The sequence below is a fragment of the Carassius auratus genome, chromosome 22, assembly GCF_003368295.1.
Source record: "Carassius auratus strain Wakin chromosome 22, ASM336829v1, whole genome shotgun sequence".
Taxonomy (NCBI): Eukaryota; Metazoa; Chordata; class Actinopteri; order Cypriniformes; family Cyprinidae; genus Carassius; species Carassius auratus.
Window position 1 is genome coordinate 3,148,521 of NC_039264.1, and position 20,216 is coordinate 3,168,736.

At 33.8% G+C, this 20,216-nt stretch overlaps 1 protein-coding gene across 1 annotated transcript; it reads left to right on the forward strand.

Moving 5' to 3' along the window:
* Positions 1-12,844: 12,844 nt before the first annotated feature.
* On the forward strand, positions 12,845-19,804 carry LOC113040751 (uncharacterized). Its single transcript, XM_026199008.1, has 9 exons — positions 12,845-12,851; positions 13,117-13,443; positions 13,746-13,859; positions 14,492-14,803; positions 15,568-15,891; positions 16,811-17,113; positions 17,812-18,123; positions 19,206-19,238; positions 19,554-19,804. The coding sequence occupies exons 1-9, from the start codon at positions 12,845-12,847 to the stop codon at positions 19,634-19,636; spliced, it is 1,815 nt and encodes a 604-aa protein (XP_026054793.1). The 3' UTR covers positions 19,637-19,804.
* The last annotated feature ends 412 nt before the right edge of the window (positions 19,805-20,216 follow it).

The window sequence follows — 20,216 nt, forward strand, 5'->3', positions numbered from 1 at the left end:
TGTAACCATCTAATTTGATTATTTATAATTAATTATAAAGTGTTAAATGTAATTAATAATATTGAATGTAACATTTTAAACAATTTTATTGAGTAAATAAAGTGAATCATTTTTTACAGTGTACATGTGTGCTTCTAGTAAACATCAGATATGAATATAAACTGTCTTTTAATCAACAGAGTGAAATAATCCTAGTAAAACATGGAAAAAGTAAAAGAAAACCAAACTTGATGCAAAAACACCTTCTTGCCCAAATGGTTAAAGAAAAAAAAAGGATATAATCAAAAAAGTAACATTTAGAGTTGAGATAAACTCCAAAAACAAGATGAAAAAAAAGATGTTCACTGAAGGTAAGATTTATTTCTTTAAAAACTTTGTTTCACTTTGTAAAATCTGGACATGCTCATTTGTTTTCTCTTCCAGCTGTTTGTAAATATATATATATATATATATATATATATATATATATATATATATATATATATGTATATATATATATGTATATATATATATATATATATATATATATATATATAATATTTTATTTAATTTGCACAGCAAAATCTCCAGTGTTAATTTAACACTCTGAGTGTGGACTCATATAAACACTGAAGCAGTGTTAAAAGTAACACTGAAGCAGAGTTGAAGTTAATGAGATAATTAAGAAGTTAATTGAGTTATGATTGAGCATTATTGAAGACACCTGATGTTAACAAGCAGACTCACCAAAATCACAATTTGTGTGTCACCATTATAGTGGTCAGGTAAGTCTCTTATTCTGTGTTTTATTTCTGTTTCCTCGCGGATGCGAAAGTAGATGTCCTTCAGTAGATGTTATGTGTTTCTTTTTTTCTTTTTTTTTTGTACTAAGAGTCAGTTTGACTGATTTATGTGCTTTTATCCTTGTGTCTTTGTCTTTATTTGATGCTCTTACTCTGTTGCATCACACATAGTTATGCTTAATTGAAGTATTCATGCTTAAATATTTTAAAAGATTTCTTGAAATCTACTCTGTGTTCATACAAGACTTACAGATGATCTTACTGTTTAAACACATCAATCCTTTTCGCTAAGCTTTTGTTTGTTTCTAAACTACTGTTATAACAGGAAACACATCAGACATTATTAGTATTAGGAAAATAAAATGTTGTGTGATTAATTGTTTTGTGTGATTGTGAATCACTTGTGAATCAGAATTCGGTGCATGAGACTGAGATTTCACGCTGATTTATACTGAGTTAAAACTTTTTCTTTCTTTCTTTTTTTTATTTAAGTCACTGATGAAAAGTTTACACATCCCATGTTTTCATGAGTTTTAGAGAAATATTTTATTCTGTGTTCCTCTATAAAATGCTAAAAGTGGCAATTATGTAAATAAGTGCTAAAGATCGCAGTGTGATGTAATAAACTTATTTTTGGCCGGTGTCCTGATATTTCATCCTACCCATCAGATTTTCCTACACGGGTTTACTGCGCATGCTCACATCAATGTCGCGTCCTTTTTCTCACTCTAAACAACAATATTTTATGTATCTGCATTACTGTAAGGGTAGGTTTAGGGTTGGGGTAGGTGTAATCTTTAATAAAAACGCAATCTAATTGGTAGAAAATATTTATTACTGGTTTCCTGCAGCTGTATACCTTCTAGCTACAACCACGAATATAACACATAATTACTATATTTGCAGTACTGTAAGGGTAGGATTAGGGTTGTGGTAGGTGTAGATGTTAATAAACCATAACTTTACAGTGGAATTTTGCGTTGTCTATTTGTACTACCAACTGTTTTAGTGGGAGGTAGGAAAATCTGACAGCGTAGGACAAATCGACAGAACACCGGACTATTTTTCTTTATTATTTTAAATTTAATTCAGCGCGAACAAAAAAGACATAAAAACATCAAATCAGCATTCGTTGCAGATCGTCTGACAAAATGAATGTGTTGTATTTAAGAATAAATGCTTAGCACCGCCAAGAGTTTGCGCGATCGTTAAATCGAAGCCGAAAGTAAAACGCGCGCGATTTAAAAAAACCCGGTGTTTTTAGAGCGACTCCATGATGGGCGCATATTAGCCTAAATATCTAAACTGTTATTAGTATGCAGGGTATAATGTATGGTGTAGTTCTCTATAGCTCTGCATCTTGCTTAAAAAACAATAACTGGCCTTTATTTGCACTTTTAATATAGCCTAGCGAGAGAACATTTTGTTCGCACTTAATACAGCTAATAGAGTTAACTAAGACTGTTGTTTATTTTTTGTTATTTATTACTGCTTTTATTTCTATGTTCAGTTTGTGAAAAGGAGTTGAGTTAGGAAATCAATCTTTGATTAATGTACAGTTCTGAGGTCAGAAGAGACTCAACAGGAGAGAATCCAGTCAGCTGTACAAAACCTGTCACTGTGTTTGACTGCTGTAGTTTTTACTGCATATGATAATTCATACTCAGAAAGTAGAACTGATGATTAGTTACTTTTTTTTCCAGTCATGCATTTGATAATTGATAATTATTTTTATATGTAAAAATCATGAGTCTCGTCTCTTGTCTTGAGTTAAGTGTTGGCATTAATAACAATCAAACAATAAAATTCGAAAAATCACAGAATCACAATTTTACAAACATTTTCACTAATGTAGATCTTCATGGCACCTTGCATGAAAGAGAAAAAACAGTGCGGAACAGCTCTGATTTACAGGAAAAGATGATATCTGGGGTGTGTATGGGCTTGAGCTTTGGATAATAATTCTTTCTATTCACCTTATTCTTCAACACGGAAGTAAACCTTTAAGCCAGACTTCTGAATCATTAGTCACTACAGGGAAATAACGTGAAGAAACATGCACTACAAACCAGTGTGTTCATAATTAACATTACACGTTAAAATAATGTGGTAAGACAAACCAATTTGTAATATGAAGCAGCAAAATCATATTACATATTAAATCATATTACATATCATATATCATTAAAAAAAATTGTACAGCAAAAACATCTGGATGCCATGAGACCGGAAGCAAGACCCATACAATTTACAGACGGCTGCGCCCACTCTTACAGGACGAATAAGGTGGATATAGGATAATTATAGGTGTAAGATAGTTATAGGATAATTATTCTTTGTATTGGGTAATTATTGGTGTCTTCTACGTACAGGATGATTATGGGACTGACTTAATTTACCAAAAACAACAGAAACCTCTAAATTCTTGTAATCGTTTTGCATAACAAAACTAACTTCCTTCTACGTTTAAGCAATAACCGCTGCTGTTAAAGACATCAAAACACCAAACATGGGTCGAATTATGTAGCTACTGTGAAAAAAAGAATTGATATCATATCATTCAAATTATGTAGGTTATTCATTATTGTTTACATGTTTATTGTTTTTACTTGTGGAAAGCAGTTGACAAAAGTAAATGATGTCTGTTTCTTTAGCACATTTCTAATTAGGCTATAATTTGGATCAATTCTCAAAACATTTTATTAATTTATTTTTTTTAAACAGAAAGTTCAGACTTCTGAAGAATTAGTTCACGGTATACTTACATTTCTTATTAATTTAGACAAACTGACATGTCTTGGCACATGTGCATAAAAGATTAAGTACAATTTTCAGTTTACATGTTACACTTTTTATAAAATAATAAGTAAAAATCTATTTAGGCCACTTCAGTGTCTATTTTTACTAAAATATTATATATAAGATATATACATATTATTATTAACCCTGCCTGGTTTAAATATTTGAGAATGATAAACATAGGAATTTTTAATAAGTAATCAAATATTAGGGTACAATGATATTATTTGGCTGTGATGATTTTGTGCTTATGTAACTTGATTTAATATTTGATGCTTTTTACAATGTTCAAGGTATAACTATATTAACTGAGAATCGCTGAGGTAAAAGGATTCAACAAGCTAATTTAAGCAAGAAATACGGTATTTTATGGTAAATGTGTCTAAAGGCACAATAATTAACATGATAATTAATAGATGACTGACTTTTCCATTTGTTGACATGACATGGTTAGATTCAGATAAATATAGAGATAATCCCCATGTTTAGAATAAAACCATCATTTAAAAACACAATATTAATCGTATATCATATAATAAAATATCATTTATTGTTACTGCTGTAAATCTCATTCAATGCTATCAGAATATTTATTTTTTAAATGATTTTGTTTCTGTAAAATTAGTTTTATTTAAATATTTTTATATCTATATAGCCTAGACCTAACATATTTTAATTACAGTATATTAACTTAACAAAAGTTAATACTTTTATTTATTAAAATAAGCAGACAATAGTACACTTTTTTTTTCCAATTTTAACATTTCCAAAATGACTGAAAAGAGCTCTTATGTTCTTATTATAACCTCACATTAAATGACTTGTGTCATAACATAAGATTTCTAAATGGGAGAATAACATTTCTGGGTCATCAGATCACCCTGAACCAGAAATCTTTAGGCAATCTCATATTAAATTATGACACTCTCATGTCATAGGCCTATATTTCCGGTTAAGGGTGCGGCAGGATTTTTTCATCAGTGATCCGTTTTTCTGAGCCTCACCCTGAACCAGAAATCCTATATTAATGCACAGCTCGTGTCATATATCTCATGTCACGGATCACTGACGAACACTCAGAGAACAGAGGACTTCATCAAGAATCATCTCTATTCACTCCACTCTACATCAACATGAAGAGAGCTCTTATACTGTTTCTGTTCCCCTTGTTTGCAATCAGTAAGTGTTTTTCTAAAGATAATGAATGTGATAATAATTACTTTTCTGGGTCAATAGGTCTGGAATGATTAAAAAATGTGACGATTTTAATTGTTCTGTAATTTTGAGTGATTATAGACTATCTATAAAACCACACAGATTTACATTTTTTATTTTACTTGGTTTAAACAAAGCAACTATATTTATGTAAGGACACATGAACAAGTTTGGGTTATATGGACTTTTGAAAGTACATGAAATGACAGCCTGATTTTTTTTTGTGATATGTTATGTTAATGGACAATGGTAATCAGTCTATACAAAAGCACAAAATTATTATTATTATTATTATTATTATTAATAATAATAATAATAATAATAAATTTATAGCATCTTATTATTTCCATAGTGAAGTGTGATGCAGGCACAATAGCGCTGTATGACAGATGTATCACTTTTATTTAGCTAGCTTTTCCTGTTTTTCCCCCCAAAAATACATTATATCATTAATTAATATGTTACAGTCTATTCTTATTTTATTTAGTTGTTTAAACAAACTTAATGACCGTGTTAGTTGTTGGACACTGTCATGACCTGTCCGATTAACTTTACTTAATTCATCCATTTTTCCCAAAATAAATGAAGGTAAGCGTCCAATAAACTGAGAGAAACGAATACTGAATACTAACGTTAGACGAACATTCTTTATAGGTTTTCTTCTTTTTTTATCATAAAATAAGGTTCCCAGAAAGTTGCATGGTTACACCTTTTCACAACATTATGCATGGTCGATGATGATAGACCTAATTCATTGAGAAGTGCAATTCTGTCATTAAATTGGGCACAAAGTAATGAGCCATGATCCAGCTTTCCTGACAAACACTGAGATGTCCCTTTTACACCCCTCACCTATTAACAATTCACCAGATTATTGAAACAAAACAGTTGAATATGGATAGTCATACAGTTTGCTGCTTGTTTATTTGAGTTAACTCAATTCTGTTGTTTTATAGTGTTTGTTTGAGACTAAAGACAAAGTTAAATAACTATTGTATAAGTTTAATCTCTGACTGACTGTTTCTGTTTTTTCATCAGGTGTTTTTGTTGAGTCAGTGTCACTGATGAAGGGAGATTCTGTAACTGATGTCACTGAAATACTGCAAGATGAAGAGATTGAGTGGAGGTTTAATGACACTCGCATAGCTCGAGTGATTGAGAACAATGTCACGTATGATAATGTGCAGTTCAAAGACAGACTGCAGCTGGACAATCAGACTGGAGATCTCAAGATCACAAACATCAGCACCACAGACTCGGGACTTTATAAGTTTGTGATCTCCAGCCCCAGAAGGACCTCAGAGAAGACATTCAGTGTCATATGTGAGTGTTTCAGTTTTTCATTTAATAACTTTTATTTGTATATCTATACTAGACAAGAATAAATTATCTCAGTTAAAACTGTTTAGTAACTGTTATAAAAGTAATGAATGGCGGAGAAAATGTTTGTTTTTCAGGTTTGAGAGATTCAGGAGTGAAGTCACTGTCAGTGCTGGAGGGAGATTCAGTCACTCTGCTCTCTGGTGTTCCTGAGATACAGAGAGATGATGTGATAGGATGGAGATTTGAACAGCAGGAATCTCCTTTAGCTGAAATCAATAAAACAGCTGAAATCTTCAACACATATGACGATGTTCTTGGTGGGAGATTCAGAGACCGACTGAAGCTGAATCATCAGACTGGATCTCTGACCATCACAAACACTAGAACCACAGACTCTGGACTTTATCAACTAGAGATCAGCAGCAGCAAACACACCATACACAAGACCTTCACTGTGACTGTCAGCGGTGAGTAACTCAATGTAAGAATACATTTACTTAAATCAACAGCAATGTGTGAGTAGTTTAGATGAAAATGAACACTATTGCACTGATTTACATGTTTAAGGCAAATAAACAATACATTTTTGGGGCTGTTAGTTTAGTAACAGTGTTCCTCAAACTCTAGAGAATTGTACTAAGTATTAAAGCAACTAAAAAAAGTCTTATGGCAATACTTTGCAACATGATGCCCAAACTACATCAGGAGTACTCAGGAGCGGTTGGAGAAATGGATGGCGGAGGAAGATAATGTTACAATAATATTGCAAAAATAATATCACATTACAAATGTTCCGTCAGACCTGAAATGTGCCTTTCCGTGTGCTTTTGAAGAATGTCTGAGTAGCTGTTCGTTATAGTTTTTCATGTGTTGATACAGGTGAAATAAAGACAGTATTAGTTATAGAGGGAGATTCTGTCACTCTACACACCGACACTGAGAAAGTGGATGAAGAAAGAGTGTTTGGAGACATAGCTAACATCTCTGAAGGACGTTTTTCTGCATATGGTGGTCCTGATGGAAAATTTAGAGACATACTGAATAATGTCACAGCTAGGCCGATCACAAATGGTGAGTAACTCATGTCTATTAAGTCTGTATCATTAAACATCAAACACATAAACACTGTCAATGAGAACATCATAATTACTGAAATTACAACAGATATGCTCTCTTGCTCTGAATCTGATTTATATTCACTATGTTTTAGCCAAGTGCAATTTGTCCAAGTGTTGAGTGTTATAGATCAGACTGACAGATTCACTTACACTAATGATTGTCTGTCTTCATCTTTTCCAGATACAGGTCTGTCTCGCAACTGGATAATAGGAATATGTGCTGCTGTTGTTATTATTTTAGTGGTGCTTGCAGCTATTTCTATGATTTGTGGTTGGTGCAAACTGTTGCTGTGCTGGTGGTAAGACAACAACCAGCAGGGCTACAGACTAGCATTTGAGATCAGTGGCACCAGCGCCATTAAGGTCTACCGATGGGGTGCCATTACTAATGTTTTGCATTAATATGTGCCATTACTATTAATGTGTATTTCTTGGTAAAGCACGTTTGACAGTAACGCATTACGCTTCAGTTGAGAAGCATACAAAATTAGCAATATATACTATATACTATAGCAGGAGTCACTTAACTTGGACCTTGAGGGCCGGTTAGCTCCAACCCCAATCAAATACCTAAACCAGCTAATCAAGCTCTTAAACTTTAATCTTTCATGCAGGTATGTTGAGGCAAGTTGGAGCTAAACTCTGCAGGACACCGGCCCTTCAGGACCGAGTTTGGTGACCCCTGTTCTATAGTATTATGTGTAACTGACCAATAACTTAATTACAACACTTAATGTGTGATTCATTCACAAAATGAAAAGTTTGTTTTTCAAGGCACTTTGTGACTTTTCTTACTTCATACACAAAAAAGTGCAAAATTTGATTTTTTGATTTGATATAATAGTGACATTTATAATTTCAAGCAAGCAAAAGAGCGGAAACCAATTATTAATAAGCCAATAATGCTCCTCTGCTTCCATCTACTGGTTATAGTGGTAATTATATATATTTTTTTTTTTATTATTATTATTATTATTATTATTATTATTATTTATATTTTTACATAAATGTTTGTTTACCACAAAGTACATTTTGGTACATTTTACTTCTATTGATAAACATTTTCTGATATCAACTAATGAGTTTTGACTAATAGAAATTGTAAAATATGTAAAACTGATTTTATACCAGGTATAATTCTAATTATAGATATCTCAAATTACTATTTTACTAGTGATAATAAATGAGAAATTTATCTAACTGAATTACCACTAGGAGAAAATGTCATTTGAGATATCTCTAATTGGTGTTTGACTAGTCATAATCAAATTTAAGATATCTTTAATTCATAATTGTTTTTAAATGTAAAAAATCTGAAAGTAATGTATTACTAGTCAAATTAGCCTACAAGAGTTACTATCTTGGATTTTATTTTTGACTAAGCAAATTCCTCCTATTCAAAACTCATTTAAAGATATCTGCAATTTAATTATGTATATCTAAATGGGATTTTATTTTTTTATTTTTTTAAAGGACAATCTCTTGATCTTTTTCGGGATTTAGCTTTGAGACTAGGTGGAATTAACAATGTGACATCAAAATTCCTTTATAGGTATTTCAATTGTGCATGCAAAAACACATTTGTTAAGCCACACCTTAAAAATTGTATTAACCAGTCCTAGCTTAGAAACGGTTGTCATCCGCAATTTTGTCTAAGAATTGTATAATTAAGTTCCTGCATCTTTGGTAAATGCCTTATACCCAAGTAACTAAAAATAAAGTTGGTGCACATGTAAAAGTGACATAAGGTGTGCAGAGAACACTCAATATACACATAGCGTAATGTACTTATCAATACCTTAAGTACATGTTAATGCCAGTTAAACTTGTTTTAAAACTGGTCTTGTCCATCACTCAGTTGATTTTATTTTTTATTTTTTTTGGGTGTACACTTCCATTGTTCTCCACATGTCTTTTCCAATAAAAAATAATCAGACGAGCACTCCAGTTTGTCCGTTTTGATTGATTTAAATTCTCACAGTGCTACAAATAAACATTCGGGAGACCTTTTACCATATGAATGCATCCAGATATTATTTAATAAACCCTGAAGTAATTCAATGCAATATTCAGTGTAATATTCAACAACTTGTCATTTCTTTTACTTTAATGAAAAAGAGAACAAAAGACAACCAACAAACTTTTTTTCCACATCATTTTGTTCCAAGTTTTTAAAACAAACAGACAAAAATAATGAAATACAAGAGTACATTTAAAAGAAAGGAAATGCACTGAAATGAGTCAATTCACCAAATGGGTGCCGTTTCTATCCTCAAGACATTTATATGTATAAAAATGTATGAAAATTGAAATCTGAAAATTGAAACAATTAAGCAAATTATCCATGAAGCAGTTGCTGCAAAATTTAAAAAAGTTTTTTTATTTTAAGTTTTTTATAAAAAAAAAAAAGATTTTAATAGTTTGTTATTTTACTTTAATTTCAGAATTATGTGTATAAGCTAATTATGTTAAACAAAATGCAGCCCCAGAGGGAAGAAGAAAAAGTAGCTAGTTTAAGAGATAAATATGACTAATTGGAAAAAACACATTCACAGTATAATTTCATAAATAAAATCACAGTTCACTTTTGGTCAAAGTGGACCCAAACACAAAACGTGTTCACTTTTTTTAACCACAGTTAAACTGTTAAACCACAGTTTTTCTCTTTTTTGTTTGGTTTATCATTTATCTAATTGTTTCAAACATTACATCATAAAAATAATAGCCTACACTTGATGTTTGGTTTTCCATAAAAAAATTTTTTTTTTAAAAACATAAAGTAAAATACTCCTTGTGTGCCTCCCTAGTGATTCTTTGAATGTAACCACCATTACTTTAAAATAATCACAAGGAACTAACTGGCATTCCTTTCCCATATGATTTTTAAAAGACATGACTTTTGATAACAGGACTGAGAATGAGCATATTGTAATGCAAATAAAGATTTTAAAATGCAGGCTAAGTGTCACAAATTATGTTCATTGTCAGCCTCCTACATACGGAAGTTCTAAGCGGCCATGCATTATAATTTTTTTTCCTTTTTGTTTTCTCGTTATAACGACTTAATTTTCTCGTTATCTCGACATAACGAAAGTTGTTTTCTCGTTATAACGACTTATTTTTCTCGTTATCTCGACATAACGAAAGTTTGTTTTTTCGTTATAACGACATGACAGTTTTACTGTTGCTATAGTAACGAACTCAACTTTGACAGGCATCTGATGGACAACCATGCAGGCGCTCTTACTGTAGCCTATATTTCAGCAAATTTAGCTTCGCCTAGGTAATAACGTCTACAATACTGTACATAAATAAAGGCTGATCAATCACTGTTGATTTTTCCAGAGACAGTACAACGAACGTTTTGTTTTTGTAATTAACATGTTTAAATGGCAACACCGCGCCATTAGAGCTGCTTGGATTAAACTCACTTTTCATTTTCCCTTTATTTGAAATAAAATTATATATAATTTGTAATTTGTAGTACTCATTATATGATGTGGCAGATATCATGTGTGTTACAAGCTTCTGTTTGAAAAGAGCGTCCATGTGTAGGACTACGTGTAGTGTGTGTGTGTGTGTGTGTGAAAAAACGATTACAACATTATAGAACAAAACTGAATTAAATTAGCCTATGGATTTTACATATACATCACATTTCTCATCAATATGGTTAACAAGAAAGATTAGTAATAAGGAAAAGAAGCACATCAGCCTACATCGTTAAATCCCGTCCTACTGTAGATAAACAGAATACAGTGATGTCAACCTTGGTTTTGATAAGCAGTTATTTTATGACACAGAACTCGTTGGTGAAACTCATGCATCTAGCAGGAACTTAATACACAAAATATTCATATTGATTCAAGCATTTAACATTTATGAATTAATTAATGTCAGTAATGAAGACTGCACAAATTATAGCGATCACGAGGAAGGTCCGCGTACAGTAAAGTGGATAGTGCAACACCCCATCAGTTATATTCAGGTCTATAGTGCCACCTGCTGGCGCAGTTTTGTAACTTCTTAGAGAAAATGAAGTCGTTATAACGAGAAAACGAACTTCGTTATGTCAAGAAAACGAACTTCGTTATGTCGAGAAAACGAGAAAATGAAGTCGTTATAACGAGAAAACGAACTTCGTTATGTCGAGATAACGAGAAAATTAAGTCGTTATAACGAGAAAACAAGAAGAAAAAATATTATAATGCATGGCCGCTTAGAACTTCCGTACCTACATGTGTGCTTCTAGTAAACTTCAGATATGAATATAAACAGTCTTTTAATCAACAGAGTGAAATTATCCTAGTAAAACATGAAAAAAGTAAAAGAAAACCAAACTGGATGCAAAAACATCTTCTTGCCCAAATGGTTAAAGAAAAAAAAGTATATAATCAAAAAAGTAACATTTAGAGTTGACATAAACTCCAAAAACAATATGGAAAAAAAAGATGTGTGGGAATACATTTGTGTGCAATGAGTGTTTCTAAAAGGTTTATGCTCCGAGGCAGATTGCTGGTAACAGCTATTTTAGCCCTGCTGAAAAAAAAAAATAAACAAATAAAAAAAACAGTAGAAACATCACAGAAATTTAGTGGTTTTATCGGTTATAATGGGAATTGTTTTAATGGTAACTGTAATTATGTCTGTTGGTATTTACTGGTAATTGGTCGCCTTCAATTGGTAACTTGTTAAAATCAATAAATGCTAATGGAACATGTCCCAAAACATACCCTTTTTAATGGTTAGAAGTTATTTGGTTTGTAATGATTGTAATGGTATTTGTAGCATTGTAGCAGGTTTGTATTGTTAATTCAGCAGTGAGTAAAGTTTGTGGCTTGGTCTTAGTGAAATCAGGAATAGTTAACTTAACATGTAATCACGCATATTTACAGCTGAAGAAATGATGAAGCGGTTGGTTGAAAGTGAAAGTAAAGCGGAATAGCGGAAACTAGCGGCAGACATTCATAATAAAAGTCCTTCCAGTACATTGGGATTTCAGAACATACAGATGTAGGAGCTAGTTTTAGCTCTGAAAAGCTTTGTGAAATACTCTCAGAGCAACAATTTAGGAATCAACAATCATCTACAATCATCGTAATTTAGAAGTAATATGCTATTTTCTTATAAACTGTTGTTGATGTGCGATCACTTGCGGGTCTGATGTGACGTAAATTCCCTCATTCTCTCTCTGTTCGTAGAGCCCTGAACGCGCTCGCTCCCCTCGGATTGTAATCTCTCTTATAGCGGAGTACCCTGTGAAGTCCACTTCGAAGGGCACTTATACTGTCGAATGGGACGCACCTAAAGTCTCCGTCACTGAAGTCGTTCTCGCTTTGCTATTTCAGATTTTGGAAACGTTAAACGTAAACGGACCTCTTCGTCTTTAACAGCATATAAACCATCGTGTCAGTTATTTAGTCATTTCAGCGGTTCAAATGTCTCTGTTGTTCTTTTGTGGATTTTGTTAACAGTCGTCTCTGTCAGTCGCGGTTGGGTGTGGCTCACGAATGAGTATTAATATCCATGGTAATATCCATGGAAATCAGATTTTGTTGGAATCTACAAACAATATGACTTTCAGGATACTTTCTGTCTTTTTTGATAATGTGCGGTAAGTTTGCGATTTCTGTTTATTCCATAATATTGCATCATGTCTCATGTTATTGTCTCTTTTAGAAGTACGTTTTACTTCTCTTATAGGTCACTTTTGTAAAAAGTGTCTGCTTCATGAATGCATGTTCTCCATAGATACTAATAAAGATACTAACCTCCTTATTTTTTTAATTTACACCTCAGTATGTCAAACTGTGTTTACTAGACATTACAAGCAGTGTTATATCAGTTAATCTCTAAGAAATGTTCTGTTTGTTTCTCAGGTGTGTTTGGTACTGAAGATGATGAAGGAAAGATGTTATCGGTGAAGGAGGGAGATTCTGTCACTCTAAACCCTGATCTCAACGAAACACAGGGGTTTAATCTGATACAGTGGAGGTTTGGAGGTGATGGCTCCACCATTGCCAGAACCGATGGGAATGAGATCTCATATGCCAATGATGAGAGATTCAGAGACAGACTACAGCTGAATGATCAGACTGGATCTCTGACCATCACGAATATGAAAAACACAGACTCTGGACTCTATAGAGTGACGATCAGCGGCAGCAAACCGATGATTAACAAGAGATACATCGTTACGGTCAGTGGTGAGTAACTCAGTACTTCTGAAGAGATGACTCACTGAGTCTGTGAGGTTAGGGATCATAATGAGGAATCAAACCATCCTGTTTGTTAAATAACAAACTTCAGTGAACAATGGCGTCAAACTGTAACTCTCAGAGGACAAAACTTACAATAGTTATTGTTATAGATCAGACACATTCATAATGACCATCTGTCTTTATCATTACAGTATGAGATCTTCACTCAGGTTATATAGCACTGGTGTTTATAATGTTAGTTATAGATCAGATGCATTCATAATGACCATCTGTCTTCATCATTACAGGTTCAGGTGTGTCTCCAGGAGCTGTAGCAGGAATATTTGTTGTTTTCCTGCTGGTGATGGTAATAGTTGTTTTTTACTATCGCCGCAAGACCTCTGAACTTAAAAAAAGAAGAGGTAAGTATTACAATTGATACAGCATGAGAAAAATCGTTTATTGTGGTTACCAGAGTGTAAATTGTTCACTGTCAGTAGTTCTACTGTTTTACAAGTTATGTCTGTGATTGATTTAGCGCAATAAATGCGTGCATGTGGGCGGGACTAAAGAGGCAATGAAGTAGAAGTAGGTGTTGATTATCTTCTGTAGAGGCGGTCTTTTGTCACACTATTACATCATACTGAGACAAAATCCCAAACGACTCATTTCATCGGCTTGCTTTCAATAAAAGCTGTTTTTGGACTAACGATTTAGTTTTTGTAGTACTATGACCTCTTAGGGCCGTGACACATCAAACTGATGGTTGAAAGTGACAGCGTGTTGATTCTGGGTTAGGCTATCGGTGAGAGAAGACCTTCTGATTGGCTGTTCAGTTTATTCAATGGGAGCGTGCTCAAGGATAAAAGCGAAAGTGATGAAATCAAGCAAATAAGTCAAGATGGCAGAGACAGAAGGCTGTTCAAATTTTAAAATCATCTTACCTACGCATTTTTAATAAGTGTCATCTGTCATAAAAAATGGATTGGAATATATGACTCATTTATTATATCAAAGTCTTCTGAAGTCATTGATGATTTGTGTGTGTTGACAGATGAGAAGACTGTGATAGTGAAGAAGGGAGATGATGTCACACTTTACACTGATGTTGATATGGAGGATATAAGTCAGATCCTGTGGACGTGTGAAGGTCTAGATGCTCGTATCGCTGAAATCAGAGACGGGACCAGAGAAACGTTTGATGCTGCTGATGGGAGATTCAGAGACAGACTGATGCTGGATGAGACTGGATCCCTGACCATCAGAAACATTGAAAGAGGACACGCTGGAGTCTATATACTACAGTTCGAGCGCAACTACGGAAGAAGATGGCCCTTTTACAAAAGATTCTCTGTTATAGTCAATGGTGAGCATCTCCTGTCTTTTAGTGTTGTATTGATCACGCTTCTTCATCATATATATATTGTTGTTGTTTTTTTCTTCTTGAAAGGCTAAATGTTCAGGCTCCATTCAGAGTTTCTTTAGATAATATCAGTCTTCATTGTGTCTGTTGGTGGCTTTTATAAACCAACACATAGGCCCGGTTTCACAGAAAGGGCTTAGACTAAACCAGTATTAAGCCATAGTTCAATGAAGACATTTAAGGAACTTTTTATTAACATGCCTTAGAAAAAACATTACTCGTGCGCATATTGAGACAAAACAAAGGCAATGATATATTTCAAGATCAGTCAGTGCAGGTTTCTTCAGTTGAAACAGCTCAGATTTATACTTTAGTCTAGATCTAGGCTTAAGCATCATCTGTGAAACCAGGGGATACAGTCGCGGCCAAAAATTTTGGCAATGACAAATTTTGTGTTTTGCAAAGTCTGCTGCTTCAGCTGTTGTTGTGTTCAATAGCATTGTTTCTAGATTATTGTGTAGAGTTATCGATGCATTTCAAACAGTTGCTTAAAGCTTAATTAGCCAAAAAATGAACTTTTCACATTAAAAAAAATTTCACAGTTTTTGATCCTGACACAAAATGACCAGCTAACATTAATTGACTAATCATATCAGAAACATGTGAAAGTGTGAAAGTCAGGTAGTTGTTCACTGATGCCCGCATGCACTTGATCTAACTTTGCTTTTGTATTTGTCTCTTTCTATATTCTGTTGGCACAAATGAAGACAGGATTATATCAGTGATGGAGGGAGATGATCTCACTCTAAATTCTGATACTGAATTAAACAAAGATAAGCAGGTAAAGTGGCTGTTTGGAGGTATCAGCTCTATAAAGGCTCACATAGCTGAAATCAATGGAGAGACCGGAGAGGTCTTTACATATGAGGGTAAGGCTGATGGGAGATTCAGGAACAGACTGAAGCTGGATCCTCTGACTGGATCTCTGACCATCAGGAACACTGGTCCTGAACACTTTGGATTCTACGAATGCCAGATCAACAAAAAGGGCGGAGGGTCTAGCCACATGATATTTATGGTTTCTGTCAGTGGTGAGTAGTAGTATTTTAATTATCAATTGGATAGTTCACCCAAAAATGAAAATTTGCTGTCTATTTTTTCCCCCTCAGGCCATCAATGTAGGTGACTTTTCCTCAGCAGAACATTAAAGATATATATTTTTTTAATTTTTGCTAAAACCATGGTCCTTGTTGATTCATATAATGCATGACAACATCTACTATTTCTCTTGAGAGTCAAAAAAACACATTATTACCTCTAATCAACATCGAATTTTCAATCATACTTGCATTATCAGGTAAAAATCGAGTAAACGGTATTCAAATTACAAACAACTTTAAAAATCTTGGGGCCTTTAAATATTATTGTGGACAGGTTTCAAGTTTCTTGCATAGACCTGTTGTTTCACTTCATAAGACCTCAATGTGTGATCAGGGAATTAATTTAGTTTTGCCTTTATATGTTTGCATGCATTGACTTGAATCACCAAGGACCATAGTTTCTGCTAAAAATGTGCTACTGAGGAAAAACATCACCTGCATCTTGGATGACCTGAGGGTAAATTAGTAAATTAATTGCAAAATGTAATTTTTGGGTGAACCCTCCCTTTCAGAGTTTGTTCTTTAGATAATTTCTTTAGAAGTCTGTGATTCAAGTCTGAAAAACTCCCATTGAACTATATAAAGACTATTCCGTTGCTTATTCACTTTCAAGAGTTTTCCCGTCAGCTTTAATTTAGATCATCACTCTGTCTCTTTATAAAGCTCACTTGGATTTATGGTTTTGTCTCTGAGTCATCAAACTAAAGTTGAGAAAGTAATATGAAGTTTCTTGTGATAATCTAAATTATCTTTATGAGGTAACAACGAGCTATGCTGCTCGCATGCACACACTTGATCTAACGACAACACTGTTTTTCTGTGTTTCTGTGTTGTGTTGTAATAAATGAAGAGAGGACGATCTCAGTGGAGGAGGGAAAAAATGTCTCTCTAGAGATTGATTCTGAAATACAGACGGATGATCAGATTCTGTGGATGTTTGGAGCTGAAGAGACTCTCATAGCTCAAATCAAAGGAGAGAACAGAGAGACGCATGATGTTGCTGATGAGAGATTCAGAGACCGACTGAAGCTGGAAGAGACTGGACCATCTCTGACCATCAGTAACATCACAACTGAACACACTGGAGCCTATAAAGCTCAGATCATCAGCCATGGAACAACCTCATACAAGAAATTCAAGGTTGCTATGCTCGGTAAGTAACTGTCTTTTAAAACGCACATTAGCGTGAACACAGATTTACTAAAGATTTACACTAAACTGAGATTTAAATGTAAATGTGCATATAATAGTGCGTTACTGTAATTTGATATTCCTATTTCTTCTTAAAGTTGGCAATAAGCAGGAGCATTTTTGAACACTTTCAGAAAATTATCTAGAATATTTTGTAGTATGAATATCTGAATATACATTAGCCTACATATAAAGAAAGAACAGAGCCTCTGCTTCTAAACAACAGCAAGAAATCGTTGTATTCTCGCTTCAAGCAATATTGTCTTTTCAGCACTTAAATGCGGGTAATTTTCAATGACAGAAAAGTAAGGTGTGAAAATTGCATTTCAGAACCATGATCAAAACATAGATTAAGTAGATTGAGTCCATCAATACTCCTAAATTATGCATATTTATATACTACTTTGTGGATTTGACATTAGATTTGGTAATGTTAGGCAGATTTAATAATGCTATTTGATGATTGCTTTAGCTTACGTGCATAAAAAAAATCCTTCTACTACTAGTTTCTGCTTCTTCGCTTGTTTTTTTATCCTGAGATGCTGTACTATTTCAGAAGATGCATAATAGCGCCCCCTACCTTATAACAGTTGCAAGCTTTACGACGCTTTGTTATAATCTCCTCATTTCTCTGTTTCTATGTGCTGCTCTGATATACAGCGGAGTATGTGCCAGTGAGGAAGGGAGATGATGTTACGCTACACACTGACTCTAAAATCCAGAGAAGCGATCAGATACGGTGGATGTTTGGAGACAAGAATCTCCTAGCTGAAATCAAAGAAGGGTTCGGAGAGATGGCTACATATGATGATGTTCTGGAGGGGAGATTCAGAGGCAGACTGAAGCTGGACGAGCAGACCGGATCTCTGACCATCACAAACTTCAGAACAGATCACACTGGACTCTATAAAATGAAGATCAGCAGAAGCGCCGGAAAGTCCAAGAACAAGAGTTTTGATGTTTTTGCCAGAGGTGAGTCCCTACAGTCTGTGTATTAATGATCACAGTTCTGCCTCATACATATCTGACCGTATATACCGTGGCAATAAAATAAAATGTCTAGCATTGGAGATTTTGATATTTCATTTTAATCACATATATCCATATATAGCATGGTACTACTTAAAGTTATTGACAGGTTACAGTTATAAGAAAACATGCTTGAATAAGAAAATAAAGAGCAGGGCGTTTTAAGATAACTATATTTTTAGCAATGTAAACTAAATTATATTTCTTTGCTGAGGTCACCATTGCTTTGCGTAATTAATTAACATTAGAGATGTTCCGATACCGTTTTTCTCTTCCCGAAACCGATTCCGATACCTGGTCTCAGGGTATCGGCCGATACCGAGTACTGATCCGATACATGGGTATGTATCTGTATATACAGCTGCATATACTACTAGCACTGTGTAAATTGCTAGAAATATTTTTTGGTGTGCTTCAGACGTATCCCTTAATAAAACATGAACAAATACATGGTGAACTACTGTATTTATTACAGTATTTGTATTATCTGACATGAATTTGACAGTAATATTATTTATTTTCTTAAGCGAAAAAGAACTTCAAATTCAGCCAAAAATCTAACACAGCGAACTAAAAAAAGGTATTATAGTTTTACAATATAACTGTATAAAAAACTGCAACAAATAAGTCTAGGAATATAAAACAATTATATATTAATCAGCTAATCTCTTTACAACAAAACAAGTAAAAAACAAGCAACCGTCTAGGCATAATTATTATTATTAATAGAGACGTATTGTTATTACTACATAGAGACAAAGCTAAATCTACTGTAGGCTACAACAGTAGCTTAATATATTGTCAATTTACTCACGTTAAACTGAACATTTATTTTCTGAACATATAATTTATAGCCTAATGTTGTTCTATTGTATTTTTTGTGTGTGTATGTAATCTGCTTCTTTGTTCTTTTTTTGAACAACAAAAATAACTATTTTGTGATATGTTATCGAGAAAGACTTGATCTAATGGCAACATGTTCTTCGTGTTTCTCTGTTTCTGTGTGCTGCTGTGACCAAACGAAGTGGCGATGGTATCAGAGGATGAGGAGATGAACGGTAAGAATCTGTTGTTTGTGCCGAATATCTTTAACTTTGAAACAATATCATGATCTGATGAGTGCGATGTGGCTTCATTCTGTTGATTCATTCATATTACAAACACAGTGTTGATGCATGTAAATGAAGAGTTTGCATAAATCTAACCTATCAAATGAGTCAAATGTGCTACTGGTAGTGTGTTGGATGATTTTGTACAGTGTGTTGAATCTTAGTTTTGACATCTCATATACAGTATGAGTATATGCAGATCAGATCAGTTCATCTTCTCTATTAATTAGTCATTGTCTCTGTATTTTCTGACTGATTCAACAGGAAATGGAGTGAGTGAATCTGTGACTGTAGTGAAGTCGCTGCTTAATGAAGATAATCTGGATCTAGTGAATGAGCAAAACTAACATCATCAATATTTGAGCTCCAGCAACAATAATGCAACATATTTCTGGCCTTTTTGAGCCTCTGGAATTCGTCCAGAGAAAGTAAGAGTTGATCCGTGTCCTTTGGTTTTACATGAACTGGGAAATGTACTGATAAAACCCATCCCAGACAACAAGCAGTTTCAGCCCAGATCCAGCCCACATCTGGCCCACATGGATTTCACACAGGCCAGATGTGGGCCGGATCTGGGCCGAAACAAGATCATATATGGCTTTTAAATATATATATATATATATTTTACCACAGCAGTATTTCTCTAACCATTATATGTGCTCTCTTATGTAATAATTAACACCAGGTTAATATTCATGTTTAGTTTTGGGGTCAGAACACCTGACCTTCTCGTCATGTGTAGAAATTCATCAGACTGAGTGAGATGATTCAGAAACATCTTTGACCATCAATGCATCTGACACGTGTTGTTGAAACTAATCAACTACTTATTTTACTTTTAAATTGTGAATGTTGTACCTTTTGTCTACTGTATTAAGTGAACTTAAATGTTATCCAAAGATATGTTCTGAAGTGAATCAGAAGTGA